This window comes from Miniopterus natalensis, chromosome 18, assembly GCF_054644295.1.
Source record: "Miniopterus natalensis isolate mMinNat1 chromosome 18, mMinNat1.hap1, whole genome shotgun sequence".
NCBI classification, from domain to species: domain Eukaryota; kingdom Metazoa; phylum Chordata; class Mammalia; order Chiroptera; family Miniopteridae; genus Miniopterus; species Miniopterus natalensis.
The window spans coordinates 17608021-17629253 of NC_142098.1; the positions used below are offsets into that span (position 1 = coordinate 17608021).

Genomic DNA, 21233 nt, shown 5'->3' on the forward strand with positions numbered 1-21233 from the left:
AAATAAAGTTAAAAGATTCTGTGCATAGCTGCATTAGCCACAGTTCCAGTGCTCAATAGCCACCGTGTTGAACTACCCTATATTGGATAGCAAAGGTACAGAACATTTCCATCATTATGGAAGTTCTATTGGACCCACTGGTCTGGTCCTTCTCTGAAATATAAAGGGCTAACCTGTAGGAGGTACTAATGAACGTGAGGTTTAACAATGTCAGAACAGAAGTGGGATGGCTCCTCAGCCTAGCTCCCCTAGGCTAGGTCACAGGGGTTGATCCAGGGTGTGGAGAAGCTGAAGTCTGTGCCATTTGGGGATCCTCTTTAATCAAAAGAATAAAAGTCACAGTACAACAGTGGGTACAGGGCCTCAGAAGGGGCCACCACAAATAGAGCGTCCTGAGTGTCCAGCTCCTGTAGTTTCAGTCACTCGCTTCTGCCTCAGGGGCAAAGGTATATGCATGGGTCACCAGGCTGTGGTCATCAACACATCGCCATGGTGTGGGGGCCCAGCCAGCTTTCTGCTGAGGTGGGCAGGCACTGCTCTTCTACCTTCTCCCAATGGCCACTCTTGTATACTGAACATCTCTCTGGGTTAGAATTTCCTCAAATCGTCGCGAGACATGGACAAGTTTCCAAGCTACCCTGGAGAATGTGTGGGACATCCCCTTGGTTTTCCCTACCCCCCTCTGCCCTGCCCTCTCCCTGCTTATCTTTACACCTGGGTTTTCCTGTCCTGTCACTCTCCCTTCCCTATGTTTTACTTTTCATGATTTTTCAAAAATTGAGGTAAAATTCAAATAGCACAGAATTAACTGTTTTAAAGTGAACAATTCAGTGGCATTTGGTGCTTCACAATATTGTGCAGCCACTACCTCTGTCTAGTTCCAAAATGATTCCATCACCCCAAAAGGAAACCGTGAGCCCATTAGTAGTCACTGCCTAGTCTCTCCTCCCCCACAGGCCCTGGCATCCAATGACAAGCTTTCTGTCCCTATGAATTGACCTGTCTTGGACATTTCATATCACTGGATTCAGACAAGATGTAACTTTTCGTGTCTGGGTCCTTGCGCTCAGCATACATACTATACCATGGATCAGTACTTCATTCCTTTTTGTGGCTGAAAAATACCCCACTGTACGTTCAGAACACATTTGTTTATCCATCAGTTCAGGGACACCCTTACCTCTAGATGAGTGGAAACAACTAGAAGTTTAAGGAATCTACATTAGTGGAGAAAGTTGATGCTAAACTGTCTCCACAACAGTCTTCCCAAAACAGCTGACCATGCAACCTCTCAGGAAGGCAGGTTGGCACCCAGCAGGCACCATCACACTATTTTGTTCTGCTCCCATTAATTAAAATTTTCTCACCAACATTATCTAAAGTGTGATTTCCATAATGGTTAATAGTTCTTAGAGGAGAACCTTGATTAAAAGGTTTGGTTTTTAAAAGCGTGGAATATGTTGGCTTAAACAAGTTTCTCAACTGCAGGTTTTTAAAACACCTTATTGTATCAAATGTGTACTGTGAATTTTAAAGAAGCAATTATAGTTTTTGAGGTTTCCTAAATTTTCATTGTTTCCCCAGTGGTCCCGAGTGAGCATTTTGTGTGTGTGTGTGAGGGTATCGCTCAGTTCTTATGTTTCCCAGAAAGAGTTTGGAAAAGTTATTCTATATTAATATCTACATCTTCTTTAGTCCATGTAATTGCTGGAGGAGGGGTCCACACACTGCAGAGGTTGGTGATTCTACTGGGCTTAAAATAAGTATATTTAGAATCACTGGTTAAATATCATGAATGCATTTAAAATGCAAATTATTTCTGAATTAATCATATAAGCTGTAGAAAATGTCATGAGTTTGAATTGCAGTTAAATGACAACTCATAACATAACACAATATCCATTTGGAAAATACCTGAATCCTTCAGCACTTCAAAGCAAAGAAGTCTGAGGATTTCAAAGGCAGAGAATTATTTAAAAAAAAGTGTCTTTGAGAAATGTACATTCCAGCATATATTCTCTCTCTCTATATATATACATATATATATATGCGTATGTATATATGTAAACACTTAAAATATAATCTGCTTAAGTGTGCCACATAGTTGGAAATTGTGTTTCTGAATTATATCTACATAATTTTCAATAAAAATAAACTTGCAGTAAATTATCTAGATCTTAAGGTATCAAAGACAAATGGCCTTTGCTGGAATTAGTTTTCCCTCAGGGGTAAGGAAATGGAATTTGTCTTCTGCAATGAGAAAAAAAAATTAAAACCACCACACAATAAAAAATGAGCATGGGTGAGTTCTGCTAGAATCATAGTACTAGTGTTTCTAATTAAGGGGGGTTCTCTAGCCAGGTGGAGCCCTAACAGGCCAAGACTCTGCTGAAATGAGGTCTGCTTGGTTAAGTCAGAGCTTGGCTAGATGGAAGGCTCCCACATTTGAGCACAGAGAGCTCCCAGCAACCCTGCAGGATGGGCTTTACTGCTCTCATTTACACTGGGGTCTCTCAGCAGTGGCACTCCTGGCATTTGGGGATGGATGGTTCTTTGTGGTGGGGGCTGTCCTGTGCATTGTAGGATGCTTAGTAGCATCCCTGGCCTTCCTCCTTGATGCTAGTACCACCCCTCCCCAGTTGTGACAACCAAAATTGTCCCCCAACATTGCCAACTGTCCTTTGGAGGCCAACATCACTCCCCACTGAAAGCTACTGGTTTACAGTGAGCAAACTGAACATTTAAAGACGTGTGACAGAGCCAGGGTGTGGAGCCTGGGCTCTGAAGGAGGTGGCAGTGGGTGTGTCACTTGGCTCTTTCATCTGCCAGCTATGTAACCAGCTTCATTTCTCCACATGAAAAATGCACAAAACATTGCTTGGCCAGCATGGCTCAGCAGTTGAGCATCGACGTACGATCCAGGAGATTGGGATTCGATTCCTGGTCAGGGCACATGCCCGGGTTGCGGGCTCGGTCCCCAGCAGGGAGCGTGCAGGAGGCAGCCGATCAATGACTCTCTCTCATTGGTGTTTCTTTCCTTCTCCCTTCCTCTCTCTGAAATCAACAAAAATATATTTAAAGAAAAAAGAAAATTACACAGAACAATTTCTACTGTCAAGGTTCTTAGAAGGATAAGCTCTTGAGGGGGCGGCAAATGTGTCCTGTTCTTTCTCAAATCCCTCTCGCCTAGAGCAGTGGCCTGGCATGCTAGTGGGCACTTACATTTGAAGACACTGCCCACGAAATGCACTTGATCTGAGCCTGATACAGTCAGTATGTAGTGGGGCTTGGCTGTTGCTATTTTGTATAAGTTGCACTGGGGGAGGAACCTGGATTTGGAGCTGTCGGGGGAGTCCAACGCTCAGGTGCTTTTCTCTAAAGTGAAGACTAGTTCAAGGTCAGGACTAGGTGTGCTGGTACCTGCCAACTTAAGCTAAGTAATCAATACTCCATCCAGTCCTCCTGCCTCTCAGTGGATAAGAGCGCTTCAGAGCAGGTCACTAATTAGGGCTCACTTCATGCTAAGTGATGGATCCGAAGTAGCTGAGTCTGAGACTGCTCCAAACACAGATGAAAATCAAGTGTCTGACCATTCCCTGAGTCTCACATGGTCTGAAGAAAATGATCATGATGACACTTCAGGGAAATGAGGAAAGTGTAAAAGAGGCCTGGACATTTGTGCTCTGGTAGGAAAACAAATGAGAGAGATGACAAACTGCCTCCAGCCCTTAAGAGAGAACCATCAAGGGTCCACTGAGAGTTACCTATCTAGTTATCACCCTATTTGCAGCCAACAGAAGAGGGGAGCCCCTTGCTCATGCTGCTGGCTATACCATCATCCCCAGGTTCTGGAGGTGACTGTAGCTGGGGTGAAAGGTTAAGATCACCTGTTACCAGCTGTGTGATTTTGCATAGCCCACTCTATGCCTCTATAACCTCATCAACAACAGGAGGTGCAGTGACAGGTAGAATAATGGCTCCCCAGAATTTCCACATCCTAATGCCTAGAACCAGTGAATATGCTAGGTCACATGGCAAAAAGGAATTGCGTTGCAGATAGAATTAAGGCTGCTAATCAGCTGACTTTAAAATAATGAGGTTATCCTGGATTATCCAGGTGGGTCCCATGTAATCACAGAGTCCTTAAAAGGGGTAGGGAAGGGGTGGAGAGAACCAAAAAGATGTGGTCAGTGTCAGGGTCAGCTCACCACTGCTGGCTTTGAAGACAGACCACAGCCAAAGCATGTGGGTGGTCTCTCGAAGCTGGAAAAGGCCAGGAATCTAATTCTCTCCAGAGCCTCCAGAAGGAATCAGCCCTGTCTTTGGATGCCTTCATTTTATTTAGCCCAGTGAGATCCATATTTGACTTCTGGCCTCCAGAACTGTAAGATAACAAATTTGTGTTGTTTTAAGCCACCAAGTCTGTGATAATTTGTTATGGCAGAAATAGAAAACTAATAAAGGTACATAACTCACTGAGTCAATGTAAGAATTACTGTCCATGAGGGCTGAGCAAAAGCCACAAAGCGTCATTATTATCATGTTGTTATTGTGTTACTCAGAGTAAGAGGCAGGTGTAGCCCACAGGTAGGACAGCTCCTACAGGCAGCTCAGGCCTGCACGCAGCCTTCTGAGCAGTGGTCTGAGGGGTGAAAGGCCAGGGAAAAGAAACGATGATAAACTTCATCTTGTACGCTACACCTGCACAGTCATTCCCCCTTTGCAAAGCCTTTTTCAACTACTATTTCATTAACTCAGGAAGCAGTGTGCCGGTGAACCCGGGCAGTCCCTGCGCTTGTTCTGGGAATGTGTGTTCACTGTGAGCCTCCATGAAAATGCCTCTGGGGAGCCTGTCCCTGAATGGACTTAGCTCACCTCTGGGCCAGCTCACATGGCCATCATATAAGGATAACACACATTTAGCCTTTCCTCTGAAATCTCCCTTTTGGGGACCAAGATGTCAAAACTCTCAAAATCAGGTTATCGATTCCCGAGGGATATGAGGGCCCATCTAGTCCAGGGGTCTGCATACATTTTCTGTAATGTGGCAGAAAGACTTCTGGCTTCAAGGGCCACACCGTTGCAGCTATTCAACTCAGCTGTTGTAGTGTGTCAAGTTCATGATGAGGCTCTGCGTTAAAAACTCAAAAGGAACAGAAAATGTATTCATAAATAATTGTGAAATGCCAGTCACCCAATTTCCTGAGCTTTTATGACCAGCTGGCCAAGACCTCCGCCTCAGATCTACCACATTTACCTGTGCTATCCCCCAGGAGTTCCTGATCAATGGAATGCGGACCCAAGCCAGAGGGCTATGACCAGCTTCCAAAGAGCACAGAGCTCTCCTCCTGATCTCTTACCGTCAAACGTGGCCCACCTGGTCCCATTAGCACTACTTGACAAGAGAAGCCATCACTTAATGAGGACGCGTTCTGTGTGTCAGCTTTCACTTTAGTCCACCTTTGCAGTGCCTGGTCTGGCATACTGAACAGGGTTGAGTTAGGTCCCCGTTGCAGGCAGGGAATGAGCACCCACAAGTGACAAGGCACAGTTAAGTCCTTTTTACAGAGTATTTATTTTTTCCAATAAGATACCAGAAAAGATGGCCTTTGTTTAAAAGAGCCCATTATGCAAACTTCTCAACTTTCAGAAGAAAGAAAAATACTATGGAAATGATTTTTCGGCGTCTAATGCCTTACTGCAAGGCAAAGATAAGCCTTCTTCATAATAAAGTTCTTAAAACAGATGCCAATCAAATGCATCAACAGCTAACAGCTCGGGCAACTGTGTTTAATAAATAATTTCGAGATAGCCCACTGATAAACCCCTAGAGAAGAAAGAGCTAAAAGCTTGGAATTTTAACAGAATGTTCACTTGGCCTGGAGATTGAGCCAGACTAAGTGGGAAGGACAGACAACACATAAAACACCCCACCCCACCCCACGCCACACACGGATTCAGAATGAAAAGTTTACTGGTTACTCTGTCCAGGAGAGCACTTTGAGGCTAAGCTTGGGGAAGGTACAGCTTTATCTTTTCTCTCTCTCCCCCAGCACCTGGTACATAGTGGCGTCTCAACAAATGAATGCATTATTGAATTAATTTCTATTTAATGACAATTTAAATGTTACTGCTGACATTTTGTGAATGTTGTTATTGCTCAAACAAATCTTCCTAAATGCAAATTAGATGTCATTCCCTTGCTGAAAACCCTCCTAGGCTTCCTTAGAATAAAATCCAACTGCTTATCCTACCCTGCAAGGCCTGGCAGTAACTGGCCCCCGGTTTTCCATCTCACCCCAAAGTACACTTTGTATCTTTACTGTGAGTTTGGGTTCACCTCCCGTCTTCCTTGGTGAGAATGGCCAGATATGTGCTCCTCTGGCTTCAGCAACCCATAGACAGGACTCCCCGCCTCCCACTTGTCCTCAGTTCTCTGCCAGCAACCAGTCTGTGCAAAACCCAGATGTGATCATGTCACTCTTCAGCCTAAAATCCTGTGACACCTGCCCGTCACCAAGGGGTATCATGTCTAAGCTGGGCTGCTGGATGGGTGCTGCCCCTGAAATGCACTCATCCTGGTGGTCCCAAGTTGCCTATCTGTAAGTGTTTTCCCATTTCCCTCTTACTTCCCCGGGCTGGGAGAGAAGGCTCAGTGGGGAAGTGTGCTCCTCCATGCTTTTCTTCTTATTCTGGGGTTTTGCCCACAGACTCTCCCAGTTTCAAATCTATAGTGATGAAGCAATCTGCTCTAATTAAACATTAAGCAGTGGGCCGGCCAGAACTGAGATGGGTAACCCATCAGTCAGCAGCTCCCCAGCCTCAGATGAGGACCATTTGCTTTTATATCCTATCACAGGGCCTCAGGGTTCTGACCTGCTCAAGAGGAGCACAGTCCCCATTATGACATTATTCCTCAGGTATTTAGTGGGAGGGCCAAGGCTGGCTTCACAAGGGCCCCTGGGTCAATGTCAGCTTCTTCCTCCCTTGTCTGGGCCCCCAGAGAGCTTCACCACGGTGACCCACCCCTAGTTTCCAACCCTTCTCTTGCCAAAGTGCTGTAGGAGTCTCTGGGTGGGGAGAGGGTTCACTGTCCAACTGCATCACCCTCTGACACTTGGCCTCACAGCCACAGTGCTCGAACCCAGAATCTTACCCGGTCTTTGGTGACAGGTTTAATTAGCTTCTGGTCCTCATATCCATCTTTGCACGTTATCTCAGAAAAACATTTTCCCCCATTTTCTGACCTCCAACCCAGGAGTGTCAAACCCCCAAGGGCGGGAGGACAGCCTCTTTCTATCTTCTCTTGCTCCTCTCTCCTCCTAGGCCAGGCCTTAGACAAACTCCTCCTTCCCTGCCCTGCTCATTTTTACCAAGTGAAAAGAAATCTTTATGCCTATTGATGAATGCAAATACTGAAGGGTGAGTGGTGAGTGGATGTCTGCTCTGTGCTTGCAGGATCTGGACCCAGAGGCTTTGGCCACAATATCCATTATTGCCAGATAACGAAATATCAATAATGTATTTTCAGTAGTTAGCCAATTATTTAACTTGCTCTTATTTGTAAATTCTGCAGGTTAGATAAAATGAGTCTAACGGCCCTTGAAGTTCTGATGTGTTGTGATTCTTCAGCACCTTAGAGAAAAAAATGCCACCAAGTCATTTGAAAAAGCAGCCATGATGAAGATTTGGTTGTAGTAAGAAAACTAAAGCAAGAAAAAACCCGACCATCGCACGCTTATTCATTCCATGAACATGTGGCAGGCCCAGCCCAGGGGCCAGGGGCCTTGGAAGCCAGGCCCAGTGTGGGGAGGGTGCAGGGAGGGCGAAGTCGAGGGAGGGCACAGGTACCTGCCAAGATTCAACTTAAACCTCTTGCAAGCTGATGACCTCTAGGAAGATATGTTGACATCAACCTGAGTGAAGAAGCAGCTTTGCTTAGTGGACCAAATAAATAATCAGTCGGGAGCACCTCGGCACTCTAATCCTGGTCTACAGCTGCCTCGACAATGTCGTTTAACTTCTTCATGCCTCAGTTTCACCAGCTGCACCTGACAGATAAGGCAGGCTGCAAAATGGAGTGCCTGGAAAGGTGAGGAGCCCAGCTGGAGAGAGTCAGATGGAGATGCTCGGAGGTACTGGGGTAGGGAGAGGCGGTGGCCAAATCCTGAATCATTTTTTTTCTGAAGTGAGTCAGAAGACAATCTGTTCATTTGTTTATCAAATTCTGCTTCTCTGCATTTCAGTTTTTTAAGAGCTTGTGTCAAAAGCGACATCGGAAAGTTGTTAAAGACACTTGCTCAGAGTCCAGCAGTTTACTGAGGGGAAATAAGATCTTTGATTTTCTACTAAGTGCTAAAAACTCCTACGTATATTATCTCATTTGAAGCTCATAAGAGACCTACCTGGTTGATGTCATTGTCCCCACTCCTAGCTATGAACAAACTGGGGCCCAGATGAGTTATATTAACTCAGCGGTTCTCAAACTTGGCTTCACAGTGAAAACACCTGGAGAGTTTCATAAACATACTGATGCTTGGTCCAAGTCCAAGATATCCTAATTTAACAGGTATGGAGAGCAACATGGTCATCAGGGGCTTTAAAATCTCCCCAGATGATTTTAGGGTGCAGCAAAGTTTGAGAACCATAAATAACTTACTCAAGCTTGTACATCTAATAAGGCCAAAGAGCTGGTTCTGCTGACGCCAGGGCCAGCATCTTCCTATCAGGAATCATCTTTGCCTGTACTGGCTCAGATCTTCTGAAGACACTTTCATCTCCAGCCTAAAAGGCTGGCTCCTGAGAAATAGCAAACGCCCAGTCATGTGGCATTCAACAGTCATCCAAAGTCTAGACAGGGTGGAGCAAAGCAGCCAGGGACAAATGTGCCCAGCTCTTAGGCGCCATTAACAAGACAAAAACAAAGACAGTTTTGAAGAATATGGATTGGATACAGAGGGTGTTCAATTGCTGTACCGGAACACCTGGAGAAACAAGCCCCTTTGAGGCACAACTGTATTACCCCAGCAGCACTGTAATGGAATTGGTTCAAAGGCCACTTTCACTGAGGCAAATGAATGAATCAAGCCAGCTGCAGGGGTGTTAACACTTAAGAGTGTTTTTTAGACCTGGGGTTCTCAAATGTCAGCGAGCATCAGAACCACCTACAAAGCCTGCTAATGCCCAGAATGCGGGGCGGAGTTTCTTATCCAGTAGGTCTGAGGTGGGAGCCTGAGGATTTGCGTTTGTAACAAGTTCCCAGATTCTGATGCTGGTCTAGGGGTCCACATTTAGGTGATTTCCTTCTACGATGTGACACTAACATCTAACTGTGTAACTGCTAGCTGGATCCTGGCAACTGCTTTCACCTCCATTTCATCTGCAAGAGCTTCTACATGAGGTGATGGCTCCCCAACACTTAGTGGCTGTGCTGAGCGCTGCCCTCACACACCCTGCTTACTAACCACAGCAGCACCAGGAGATGGGGCGGCAGCCTCACCCTCTTTCTAAAGATGAGAAAACAGAGGCTGAGAATGGAGTAACTTACCAAAAATGCCAGGGCAAACCATGAAATGACCAATAATCACTTATAAAAATGGCAGCTTCATATGGTCACAGAGTCAAGATTCTAACCTCAGTAGGTCAGATTCCAAAGCCTGCTTTAACCCAAGTTCTGTGTCTCCTCCCAATTAGGGCTCTTTCCTAGGCCATGTGTGTTACTGATGGGACCATAATGCCACTGGAAGTTAAGATCATAGGTGTGAAGCCACACTCTCCCAAGCATGGACTGGCTACCTGCTCTCAGGTAGCTATGCCCACCACTGGCTGCCTCTTAAAATAAAATTGTACTGATGACTTGGTGATGTGGTTGATGACAACACCCACCCCAGGCCCCTTAGAGCCCATCACATGATCTAGCTTCTTCCCTGCCCATGTCTTACATGAGACTTGGAGATGGAAATGGGGGATATAAGGCAGCAGCTCTACTTGGGGATCAGATTTGCTGGAAAGCATGGAGTCAGAGTCACCCAGCTCTTCTGGATGGCCAAGGCAGGGTTGCCACCACCCCATTCTGATTACCAAAGGAGCAGAGTACAACAAGAGGTGGCAGCAGTGAGGGCTCCTCTAGAACAGGATTCTCAGCTGGGGCAATTCTGCCCCGTGGAACAATTGGCAGTATTTGGAGACATTTTTAAAAAAATATGTTTTTATTTTCAGAGAGAGGAAGGGAGAGGGAGAGAGAGAGAAATATCAATAATGAGAATCATCGATCAGCTGCCTCCTGCACGCCCCCTGCTGGGGATAGAGCCTGCAATCCGGGCATGTGCCCTGACTGGGAATCGAACCTTGATCTTCAGGTTCATGGGTTGATGCTCAACCACTGAGGACACCAGCTGGGCTGGAGACATTTTTGATTGTCAAGGCTGAAACTGGGATGCTATTTGCATCTAGTAGTCAGAGTCCAGCTGAGCTTCTAAACACGATGCAACATACAGGCCAGACCCCATAACAAAGACTCACCCAGCCCAGAATGTCAGTAATGCTGAGTTGAGAACCCTGCCCTAGAACAGTATCCTGTACGGCGGGGATTTCCTGTGGCACCATCGTCTGGTCGTACTGCACATGAGCCAGGCCTGGGGTCCTTCTGCTGATTCTATAAACTGCTGTGCCCTTTAATAAATCCTTTTCTTTGCACATCAGTTGAGAGGGTTTTGTGGACCACCACCAAGAATCCCAACTAAGAAAGAGGACCACGGGGGAGACCAGGCTGGACAATGAAGGATGCAGCTTGTCCCTGTAGCAAGGGCTGGGGGAGCGTTCCAAGCACAAATATTACCAAGGGCAGTACAGCTTGACCAAGGTGATGCATGCATGGTCCATGTGTAACATGGAAATCACTGTAAATAGGTGGTCACCTGAAGAACTCTAATCGGGGTAAATCTACGCCTTCTAGTTGTCTTACAATCATTAACATTATGATACTTGTATTTCTGCACAAGAGCAGCATTTTTCACTTTGATGTACTTTCTGCCTAATTGTATTGGAGACACATTTAGGTTAGAATTAGGGCAGAGCCATATGAGTGAAACACACACGCACACACACACACACACACACACACAAAAGCCACGATACCCTGTCTGCCAGGGGTAACACACTTGACCACAAAATCCAAATTTGTGCAAAAAAATGGCTCAAAGGACAACAAACCATATCCCAGAAAATGTGAACAAATACTCAGAAGGAGGTAATGAAATCCTGCTCATGTTCTGAGGCCAGGAACACAGGTGGTTCCAGTTACCAGCTCTATAATTGAGAATGATAAGAGTATTAGCTCATTTTATGAAGATTAAATGAGATGATCATTTAGGTATTCAGCATGGAGCCTTGGCACGTTGTAAATGCTCAGTAAATGTTAACACCAACATTAATAACAATAATATATCTTGGGAACCGCTTTGGCCCTCAGCTAAAGCAGTGGTAAAGACAAGAGAATAAATCAGTTTCACAGGGTGGTGCATGTAGAACTCTAGGGAGTTCTTGGGTATTTAGTAGGTGCTCAATAAATGTTAGTTCTTCCTCTCCTTTCATGTGCTCCTTTCTTCTCCCACCCAGTTCTGACATTCTCAGTTCTCAATGCATCTCCCACTTTGGACAACAGCTCAGAGTGAAGGTCTCCTGCCCATGACACCAGCCCACTACCACAGCCCTGCCTTGTTTTACCTCTGCCCCTGCTGAGCCCAGCCCAAACCCTCCACCACCTCCCTCCACCTGCCTAACAGACTGCCTCCCATTCCACTCCTGTCCTCCCATATTGACAAATCTGCAGCCAGCAGATTATATTCACAGTGTGAGGGAATCATTACCACCTGCTAATATTTTTATAGAATTTCATAAACTTGGTCATTCATGAATCCTTTACAGTACTTTATTCCAATGAAGAGTTCACAAATCATTCAAATGCTGGCAAAATGCATAATAATGAGTAATATTTCAGGAGACTTTGCATTAATATGTCAGCTTCCGATACTGTAAGAGCTAAATTATTTTGCTGGGTGCCACTTTAGGTCAGAAGCTTGGAAAGCCCTTTTGGGAGCTGGGGTAGGGAGAGTGGGCAAGTGGCAGTGGGTCATGGAAAGGGATGATGTTTAAGAAGAAATAGATCATTTAGCCAGTTAGACTCCCCTTCCCAGGCCCACTAAGTGGGGTTCCTGGGAAATAGGCCTAGGAATTTACAGAGTTGAGTTGGGGGTAAAATGGGAAGACATGTTTCCTAGTGATTGAAAATGCAGGGCTCTGGAGGTGGAGAGAAATGGATATGAATCCCAGATTCAACACATACCAGCTGGGAGACCTTGAGAAAGTCATTTAACAGTTATTTGCTTATCTGAAAAATGGTGTTACCATCTACTTCTTAAGTTTCTTGTGTGAAATGGATTAAATAAGAGAATATATATGAAGCGTTTAGCACAGTATCAGCCACACAGTGTTCAATAAACAGCAGCTTTAATGATGATGCACGTGGGGGCCAAGGACAAATTTACCCCAGATTAATACTTACTGTGCAAGTCCCCTCGGTTTAGTTCAAAAGGCTTTCTCGTTGGATCCGGGAACTGCTAACACAATAGTATGGACTTGCGTGTGAATAGCATTTTACTTTAAAAGAAACAACACTGGAGCAATTACAGTGGCAACCCATTCGCCCACATGCTCTCTGCTTTTTAAAGTTGCAAGAGGGGGAACTGAAATGTGGGAATTGGAGACCTAGGATGCAGTTCTTTGAAGAAGCACATTGGCTACCAACCATAATGACCAACCATGAACACGATGGATCTAAATGTACTACTAAGATAGTAAATTATTTCTAAACAGGCACTCAAAATGGACTGGAATTGTAACATTCTTGTGCTCAAAGTATATTAACAAGTACTCATTAAATCTAGAAACAGGAGAACCAAGCACAGAGCAATAGGGGACCTTCCTCAGCAAGGACATGAAGAAAACTGAACAAAGGCTGAATTAAAGAGTGGGAGGCAGGGGGAAAGCTGGCATTTGAAACTGGACCCTCGTGAGGCTAGTGAGGAGTGGCTCAGAACCAGGCTGCAGTGTGGCCATTGCCACCCTGGTCCTCTCGTAAGACACGGCACCAGTTCCCACTGAGGCCGGTCCTGATCTATGGTGCCCAGGAGTCTCTCTCTGAAGGTGAAAGGACTCCCAAAAGGAGGACTTTAATTTTTAAACCACTTTTGGATCCCACAAACATCAGACAGCCATAGATGCATCGAAACTCTTTTTCAGTTCCTCAAACAGTTCCTCTGGTTTCTACCAAAAAGTCGTCTTTCAGCCTCTCATTCACCTTCTCATTCCTGGCAACCAGCCTTTCCCATTTTCTCTGATTCATACTCATCCTATTTCAGGCCACAGAACACTCCCAAGAAGATCTTTATTGTTTACCTTGTACCTCTTTAATCCACCGGGGAGTTCTTGAGATCCAGCTTCATCCAGGAATCTCTCTCTCATACTTAAAAGAGGGGCAAGAAATGCCATGGTGTTTGGTTCATGTCAGAACAGAAGAAAAAACCACAAGTGTGCAGTATCAACCTTCTCATGGTTGAAGGCTGGAAACCAACATTAAAAACGTGCGGAACTTAACTAGAACATTAAAAAATATTCAGGAAAAACCTAATAAAAGTAGCTATGACTTATTGCTACATCCTCAGCTAAACATTTTAAAAAATAATTTTATTTCATCTTTTATAGTCCTAGAGGTGACAGGACTATGCTCACTTTGGATGAGAAGCAAAAGATCAGAATGGGTAAGTGGGTTGCCTGAGATCACACAGCTCAGCAAATAGCAGTGCTGAGATTCGAATAGGAGTTGGTTACCCTAGAGCTCTCCATCGTCATCGCTATGCTACAAGATTATAAAATTTACCACTCCTTAGCCTTGTGTCTGAAAATTAATGGATATTCCAATTACAGGCATGGGAAGAGAAGAGGGCACCTACCCATGTCAGTTGCTGGTTTTTCCTGCAGCAGCTGGACACTCTCAAGGCCAGTGGACTGGGATTTTCTGAGGACACCAATATTTTGTTTCTATAACAACCAGATTTCCCCCAGGTGTGCACTACGGACTCACTGTCCACCCTTTGGCAATCTCTGACAGATGGAATTCCCTGCAGATGCTCCCAGCATCTGCCCTTTGGCAAAGCTTCTGAGAGGCAGACCAGGGAGGCATCCTCCTCCCCCAAGGACCCGGGACTCTTGAGCACATGGCTTAGCATGAGGCATGCTGGAGGATGGGGATTCCACACACTTCCCTCATGCCACTATATCTGTCCGGCACTTTAACACCTCCAATGCCCTCACACTACCTTCTCACTGAAACTCACAGCAATCCAGCTGAGTAGGTAGCAAGTGTTACTTGTGTTTTATGGTGGGACTGACCTCCAGCCTATATGAGATGTATTGCTCACCCCAATATTTGAGTGCAACCATGTTGGTCTCTGAGTCCTGAATGGGTATCAACTTCTCAAACTATCCTTTCACAACTAGTTTTTTATTCTCCATATAAAAGTAATTTAAGTACATTGTAAAAAAAAGAAAACTGAAATTAAAAATCAGTAACACCCAAACCCAACCATCAACCTTAGATTTTTCTTGCATCGTATGTCTTCCCAAATGTACCTCCATCACGATATGTACAAACACTTGATTTGTAATGAGGACGCCATATGTGTTTGTTTCCATTCAACGTCTTGAATCTCCCCCATATAAGTAGAATTTCTTTAAAAGTATTTTAAATGGTTGTATACAACTTCCTTGCAAAATTGTGCCTAATTTAACTGCCTTATTGCTAAATATTTAGCACTTGATTTCATTTACGGATCACATCCTGCTTTAGCATCATTGTATAAAAGTCCAGTTAAATTTCCTCCTATTTCCTTAGGACAGATTTCTAGAACTAAAATGACCAGGTCCAAGGGTTTACACCTTTTACTGCTCTGAAAAGTCAAAGCTGCCCTAAGAGTTCTGATCTCCTCTGAGATTCCCCCAGGGCCCCTCTTCTTGCTTTCCAGTGCCCAAAATCTCACGTAGGCCTAGGGGCTCCATTGACAAGATAGGAGCCCTCATTGTTGCCCTGTTGGGGTTCAACGCCACACAGATCTCACAGAGACATACTTAAAAGTCGTACAGCCCTGGGTTTGATGAAGCACAGGCATAATGAGCTCAGTGGGAAGAAAGTAATCGTCGACAAGCACAGCTCTTCATGCAGGATGGGCACTTGAGGGGTACTCACTTGATAAGTAGCAATCGCTTCTCTGTCCAAGGTCCGTGTCACGGAGATGCTACCTGTGTTCTCATTGATTCTGAAAATCCCTTTAGGCTCTTGATCTACTCCCTTTCCAGTGAGCCGGAACTTGGACCCTTCCGGTCTGTCACTATCGACTACCTGGTCAGGAAAAGAGAGTGACATTTAAGACTCTGGCATACCGAGCACATTACAAACATACCTCAGTGACCAATCCACTAGTCACAGGTGCTAACACAAAGGTGCCTGATGAACTCAAGTAAAGCAGCATCACCAAAGATATCAACGATGCTTAACACCTTTCATCCTGACATGCAAATCTTTGCAGCTCACAGCTGGGGAAGCTCACCGGGACTGCAGTGATGGATCTGGGAGGGAAATAACTCCAGCAAATTCAACGTTGGACATTTATATTATTTTTAACTCTCAAGATTTCCCCCCCCCCCTGCAAGCAAGACCAAATGTGCAATGGAAAAAACAACAACATTTGTTCGACAATCCTATACTGGGCAGGCACTGATGGAGGTGCTGGGTATTTACATATATCTTCACCTGCCCCATTGGTTCTACCAGGTACTAGCCTCAGTGCTGAGCAAGCATTTTACACACTTTTTTAAAAAAAAAACACACAAAACCTCACAACAATGTAGGGGGCAGGGGACATTATTATTCACACTTACTGGATGAAACCACAGAGACACAGAGAGATTAAGTAAACTGGCCATGGTCACAGCCATGAAAGAGGCTAAGGTGGGATTCAGAACTCATCTTCCATTTCCCTGGGGACATTGCTATGCAACCCTGTCACTTCTGAATTTACTTTAAGATAATTCCCTATAGGTTGTTAGCCTTGCTTTGACACTTAAAGAATAAATTCAGAAGATAAAGATGGAAGAAGGTATTTCCAAGTAGAAAGAACAGGGAAGATAGAGGCAGCAGGCAGGTGAGAGAGAAGCTAGAAAACTTCAGAAACTATGTCACTATGTAGTGTGGTCTGAGTGGAGGTGAGGTTGAGAGGTAATTAGGAACCAAATTATATTGTTTTATTTTTTTATGGCATTTGAAGGTGTCCACCTAAAGAGAAATTATCATTTGAAAAAATTGGTTCTAGAGTTTGCCCAAGTATTCATCTACATTTCATGTCACTTTATCATCAATATCTGCAAGCACTAATTTGATTATAACAATAATTTAAAAGTCAGGAGCCCCATAGACATTCGGAACACACAGATAAAAGAACACTGATACTGATCCTGGTACAAATGAACAGGCACCTATTGGAACATAGTCAACTGTGCCTGGGGGGGTTGGGTGGCCAGTACCGGGAATGTGCCTTCTAATGGAATCAGCTTCCCTCCCACCAGTCGAGTCCTGTGGCCACCAAACCTGCAATTCCAGTGTGTGACACCAGGTGGCAGTGGTGCCTAAGACAGTGTGACCTTCATGGCAAAGTTCCTCTGCCATGACAGTCCAGTAAGAGCAAGACAGAGAGCTTTGTGGCAATATGGTGTTTTCCTGATTTAAAATATTCTTTATTAAAACCCACTGAGAATTTTGGTCAAACACCTCTGTTTGCACTTTAAGATAATAGAAAACATCCAAAACAAGACTAAAAATAAAGTATGTAATATCTTTTGATGAAAAGATTTACATTAGTCGCTGCTTGGCTTGATTTAATCCATTTTCCCCCTCCCCACATCCTGCTGCGTGGAAGGTCCATGAGGTCCAGCATATCGGGTTCACCACTGGACCGCAGTGCCTGGAATACAGTGGGAACCAAGGCTAGCATTTATTTAAGGAAGGGCACCACTATCCAGACAAACATGTGTCCCGGTCCTAGCTTGGCCAATGATCTATGTGTGACCTTGAACATGGTGCTTGGTCTCTTCGGCTCTCGATGTCCTCATCTGTATAATGAGGATAACACAACTTATTCTCCAGGTTGGTGGGGGTTTAATGAGATAGTGTGTGCAAAATTCAGTTCTAAGCACGTAGTAGGGGCTCCATCAATAGTAGCCAGTGATTGCAATACTGATAGTAACAATACTGATAATAACAAATTATGCCATTGTTAGTAACGGGTAAGATCATACCTCCAGGCATAAAAGGCATCTTAGACATAATATTTTATGAAAATTCCTAAGGGAACAAATTTCTCCTTCACAAACCTCTCTGGCTTGGAAAAAGAAGTGCTCTGGAAACAGACCTACTGTGGGAAGGGGCAGCTGAGCAAACACTGCTCTTGTTACCTCCATGTTCACTGTCATGCCCCCTATCCTTCTTGCCACATCGGCTCAAGTGAGGATTAAAACCTTTCCTTCTTGCTCCCTTAAGCACACCCAGGTGGCAGGTCCTCTCCAAAAGGCCATATCACCCAGAACAATCTAATGGGAAATAAACATGGGACACCTGCCAGAGCTCTAGAGAGGCAGTGCTTCCCAAGAATGGATCTCCAGCCCCACTGATCTACCAGGCATGGCCCACTGGTGAGGACCCACCAGGAGGAGCCTTCTGTACTCTGTTCTCCTTTCTTGACCCTTCCCTGCTCAGCAAAGGTTGGGAGGACAGCATCCCAGACCTTCGGGTAGAAACATGGTGGTAGATGGTCCTGAAAGCTCTTTGGGGGCAGATATTGCCCCCTCCCATTTATCCACCTGCCACTAAGCACACAGAGATGAATTCTCAACTCAGAAATTCCCTTGGTGCAACTTTCCCACTGTTGTGAGGTCCAGCTTATTTCCCTGCTTTCTCAGACATAGCTTGACCACTAGACCTCACAGAAATAGGGTCTTGCAGACAAGACTCCACTTAGAGCTGGCTGCTAGATTTAAATGACATTCCCTGGGAAAGGAGCGAGTCGTGCCTGTAAGCACTTCCTCTTCGCACTATGCATCGTCTCTCTTTCTCAAAAATTTTGCTTTTAAGGCTTGGCTTTTAACATATCTGTTGAACTCGCTTCCTGGTTCTCAGAGCTGGGTCCACTTTGAAGTAATGCTACACAGCTGCACCAGGTACAGTGCCCCCCAGACTGATGTGCCTCCTGTTCTCCCTAGAACAATGGTCTCAAGATGTTTTCCTGGACCAGCATGGCATCACCTGGGGACTTGACAGAAATGCAGATTCTCAGGCCCCACCCAGACCCCCTAAATCAGAGCCCCAGGGAGAGGACCTAGCAATCTGTGCTTTAACAAGCCTTCTGGACAATTCTGGAATCACCCACCACCTCTCCAGCTTCTTGGCTTCTAGGTGGGATTTCAGAAGGACCCCAGTCCACTTTAGCATCACTAAGCGTGGGAGATAGGAGGTGTGCAATGGCCACAAACCCAAAGGGAAACTCAGCCACACATCAACGCCATTCCAGGCAAGTCAAGTGGGTTTCCAGTCGACCCTCTTTACACAATAAACTCCTGAAAATTGTCCAGGTGCTGCTGCATAGCTATGCCCCCAGGGCTGTGGTCCTTCTGTTGTTTAATGTGGCAGTGCACTCCTGGCCAGAGCAAATTCTGCAGCAGCTGTTAACACCCATTATACCACATAGCAGGGCTTCACAATTAGCTGGGCTTTCCTATTATTCTTTGTAATTCAACACTTCTTTTCACAGTGGGACTTTTTTTTCTTTATCCTCTGAGTTGGAATTAAAAAAAATAGCTAATAATGAGAAAAAACTTGGACCCTGGGCACATAAACAGCACACAGGAGTCTTGCTGCATACCTGGGTAAAGCAACTTCCCAGGTACCCTTGGGGACGGCCATCAGACCAGCTGTGTCCGTGGCATAGCACAGTGGGGACCAGAGTCCTGTGCACCCAAGGAGGGCTAGGAAATACTGAAGCCTGGAGCAGATAGTGACTGTTCGATTTGAGTTTCAAAGGACGCTCTTGCTGCACACTTCTAACAGAATGTGCTGCATTATGGACGAAGCCAAGGCCCCTTTGAATCTCCTCATTAAGTCCTGTTCCCACCTCTATTCTCAGCTGCAAGTAACCACCAATAACAGGTTATATATGTTGTCAAGGTATTCTATGAATTTACATATATACATATGTATTCACAGAATATACAATTTTAAATGTTTTTACATAAATAGGATTGTTCTGTATAAATTATTCTACAATTTTTTTCTATTCAATGTGTTTGAGATACACTACACATACACATACACACATATACACACACACATCCCACTTTGGGGGAAATAATTTTACACTTACAGAACACTGCCTAAGTAAGTAGAGTTCCCATACACTTTTTATCCAATTTCCTCTAATGTGGATATTTTCCATAACCATGGAACATTGGTCACAACTGAAAAACTAACATGGACACATGGTTATTAAACAACCTCCAGATTTTATGTATTCAGATTTTAGCAGTTTTTCTACTTTATCCTTTGTTGTTTTCATCCAAAATCCAATCACATTGCCTTTAGTCAGTGTGGTTTTTAATAGTCCACTTTGCTGCCTCTGTGTGGGTTCAGACTTTTCTGTGACTGCATGGACATCAGTTTTTTCCCCTCTGGAAAACGTATTTGATACATCAAAATGCCATAGTCACCAAGTTCTATGTATCAGAGCCCCACCCTCTGTTGATCTCCAGTATCTGTGCCTCACCTCAAGTTTCCACTAGAGTTTTTACTTCTGTTCTCAGTGCCCAGAACAGTGGGTTGAACACAGTAAGCTCTCAATAAATATTTGTTTACTGAGTAAGTTAATGTTATAGTGGTCTCGTAGCTGGCCTCTGTGTCTCTGATTTCTCTTTTCCCCTCCTCTGCTAATTATGGTTAATCTAAAATGTAGCTCAGATCCGACTGAGACAGTCCCCAGATTAAATGTTTCAAGGGCTCCCAGAGTAAAATCCCAGGGGCGCCCCTTGATGGGCCTCCACCTGCTTCTTCAACTCCAACTTTTTGCCACAACCAAACACAGACCTTCTGAACTCTGCCCACTTTCTCTGGACCTAGGTCTCTGGACTCCATCCCCATCCTGTCTGGAGACCTCTGCCTGTCTTCCTGGGCACCGCACCAGAGATTACTCACTCTTGGAGCCTCTCCTGACCCCTCTGCCGGGCTCTGGGGAGACCAAACCTCATTCCATGGGCTTAACCCTGCTCACCAGTGAGGCCTATTAGAGCACAGAGAGCAGATGGCCTCTTGGTCATGATAATTGTCCCTTGGGCTATTTATTTCTTATTCCCTTTAACATTTCCTGTGTTTGAAATATAGAAGGCACTTGATTAAAGCTGTTAGTGAAGGAGTTCAACTTCATTTGCACATTTTTATGTGATCATAAAATGCTCATAAACTCACAAATTAAAATGAAAAATAAGGTCTATTGCACAATCTTTTTTTCTTTTTTTTAAAAATGTGGTCACTTTACCTGAGCAACATCAGTACCTTTTTATTTCTCTTTTTTTTCAAGTCCATAATACCAGAACTTTTATTGACTACTTTACAAAGTATATTCTCATGTCCTGTGAACACCTCAAGCAGCAAATAAACACAATGCCCATCCCAAATCCTTACATAGAATGAGAAACCAAATACTACTACAGTCAACCCTTGAACAATGCAGGAGTTAGGGGAACAGAAGGCCCTGCACAGTCACAAACTCACACGTAACTTTTGATTTGCCCAAAACTTAATTACTAATAGCCTACCATTGGCCAGAAGCCTTACTGATAACATAAACCTCCAATGAACACATATTTGGTATGTCACATGTACTGTATACTGTATTACAAATAAAGTAAGCTAGAAAAAAGTGAAATGCTATTTTAAGGAAAATACATTTACAGCATTTATTGAAAAAAATCTGCTTATAAGTGGACCCGTGTATAAGTTCTTCAAGTCCCCAAAGCGGTGGTAATGTGCAGGAATCGTGACAGGGCTTAGAATCTTCCCTATCCTTGTAATCTGTAAAGCA

General features: G+C 44.5%; 1 protein-coding gene across 1 annotated transcript in view; it reads right to left on the bottom strand.

The window, feature by feature from the left end:
• The window catches only part of CDH13 (cadherin 13), an 897713-nt gene that overhangs the window by 407234 nt on the left and 469246 nt on the right, over window positions 1-21233 (bottom strand). The window contains exon 5 of the mRNA XM_016197002.2: window positions 15302-15454. Coding sequence (XP_016052488.1) covers window positions 15302-15454 — 153 coding nt within the window. The remainder of the gene's footprint in view (window positions 1-15301; window positions 15455-21233) is intronic.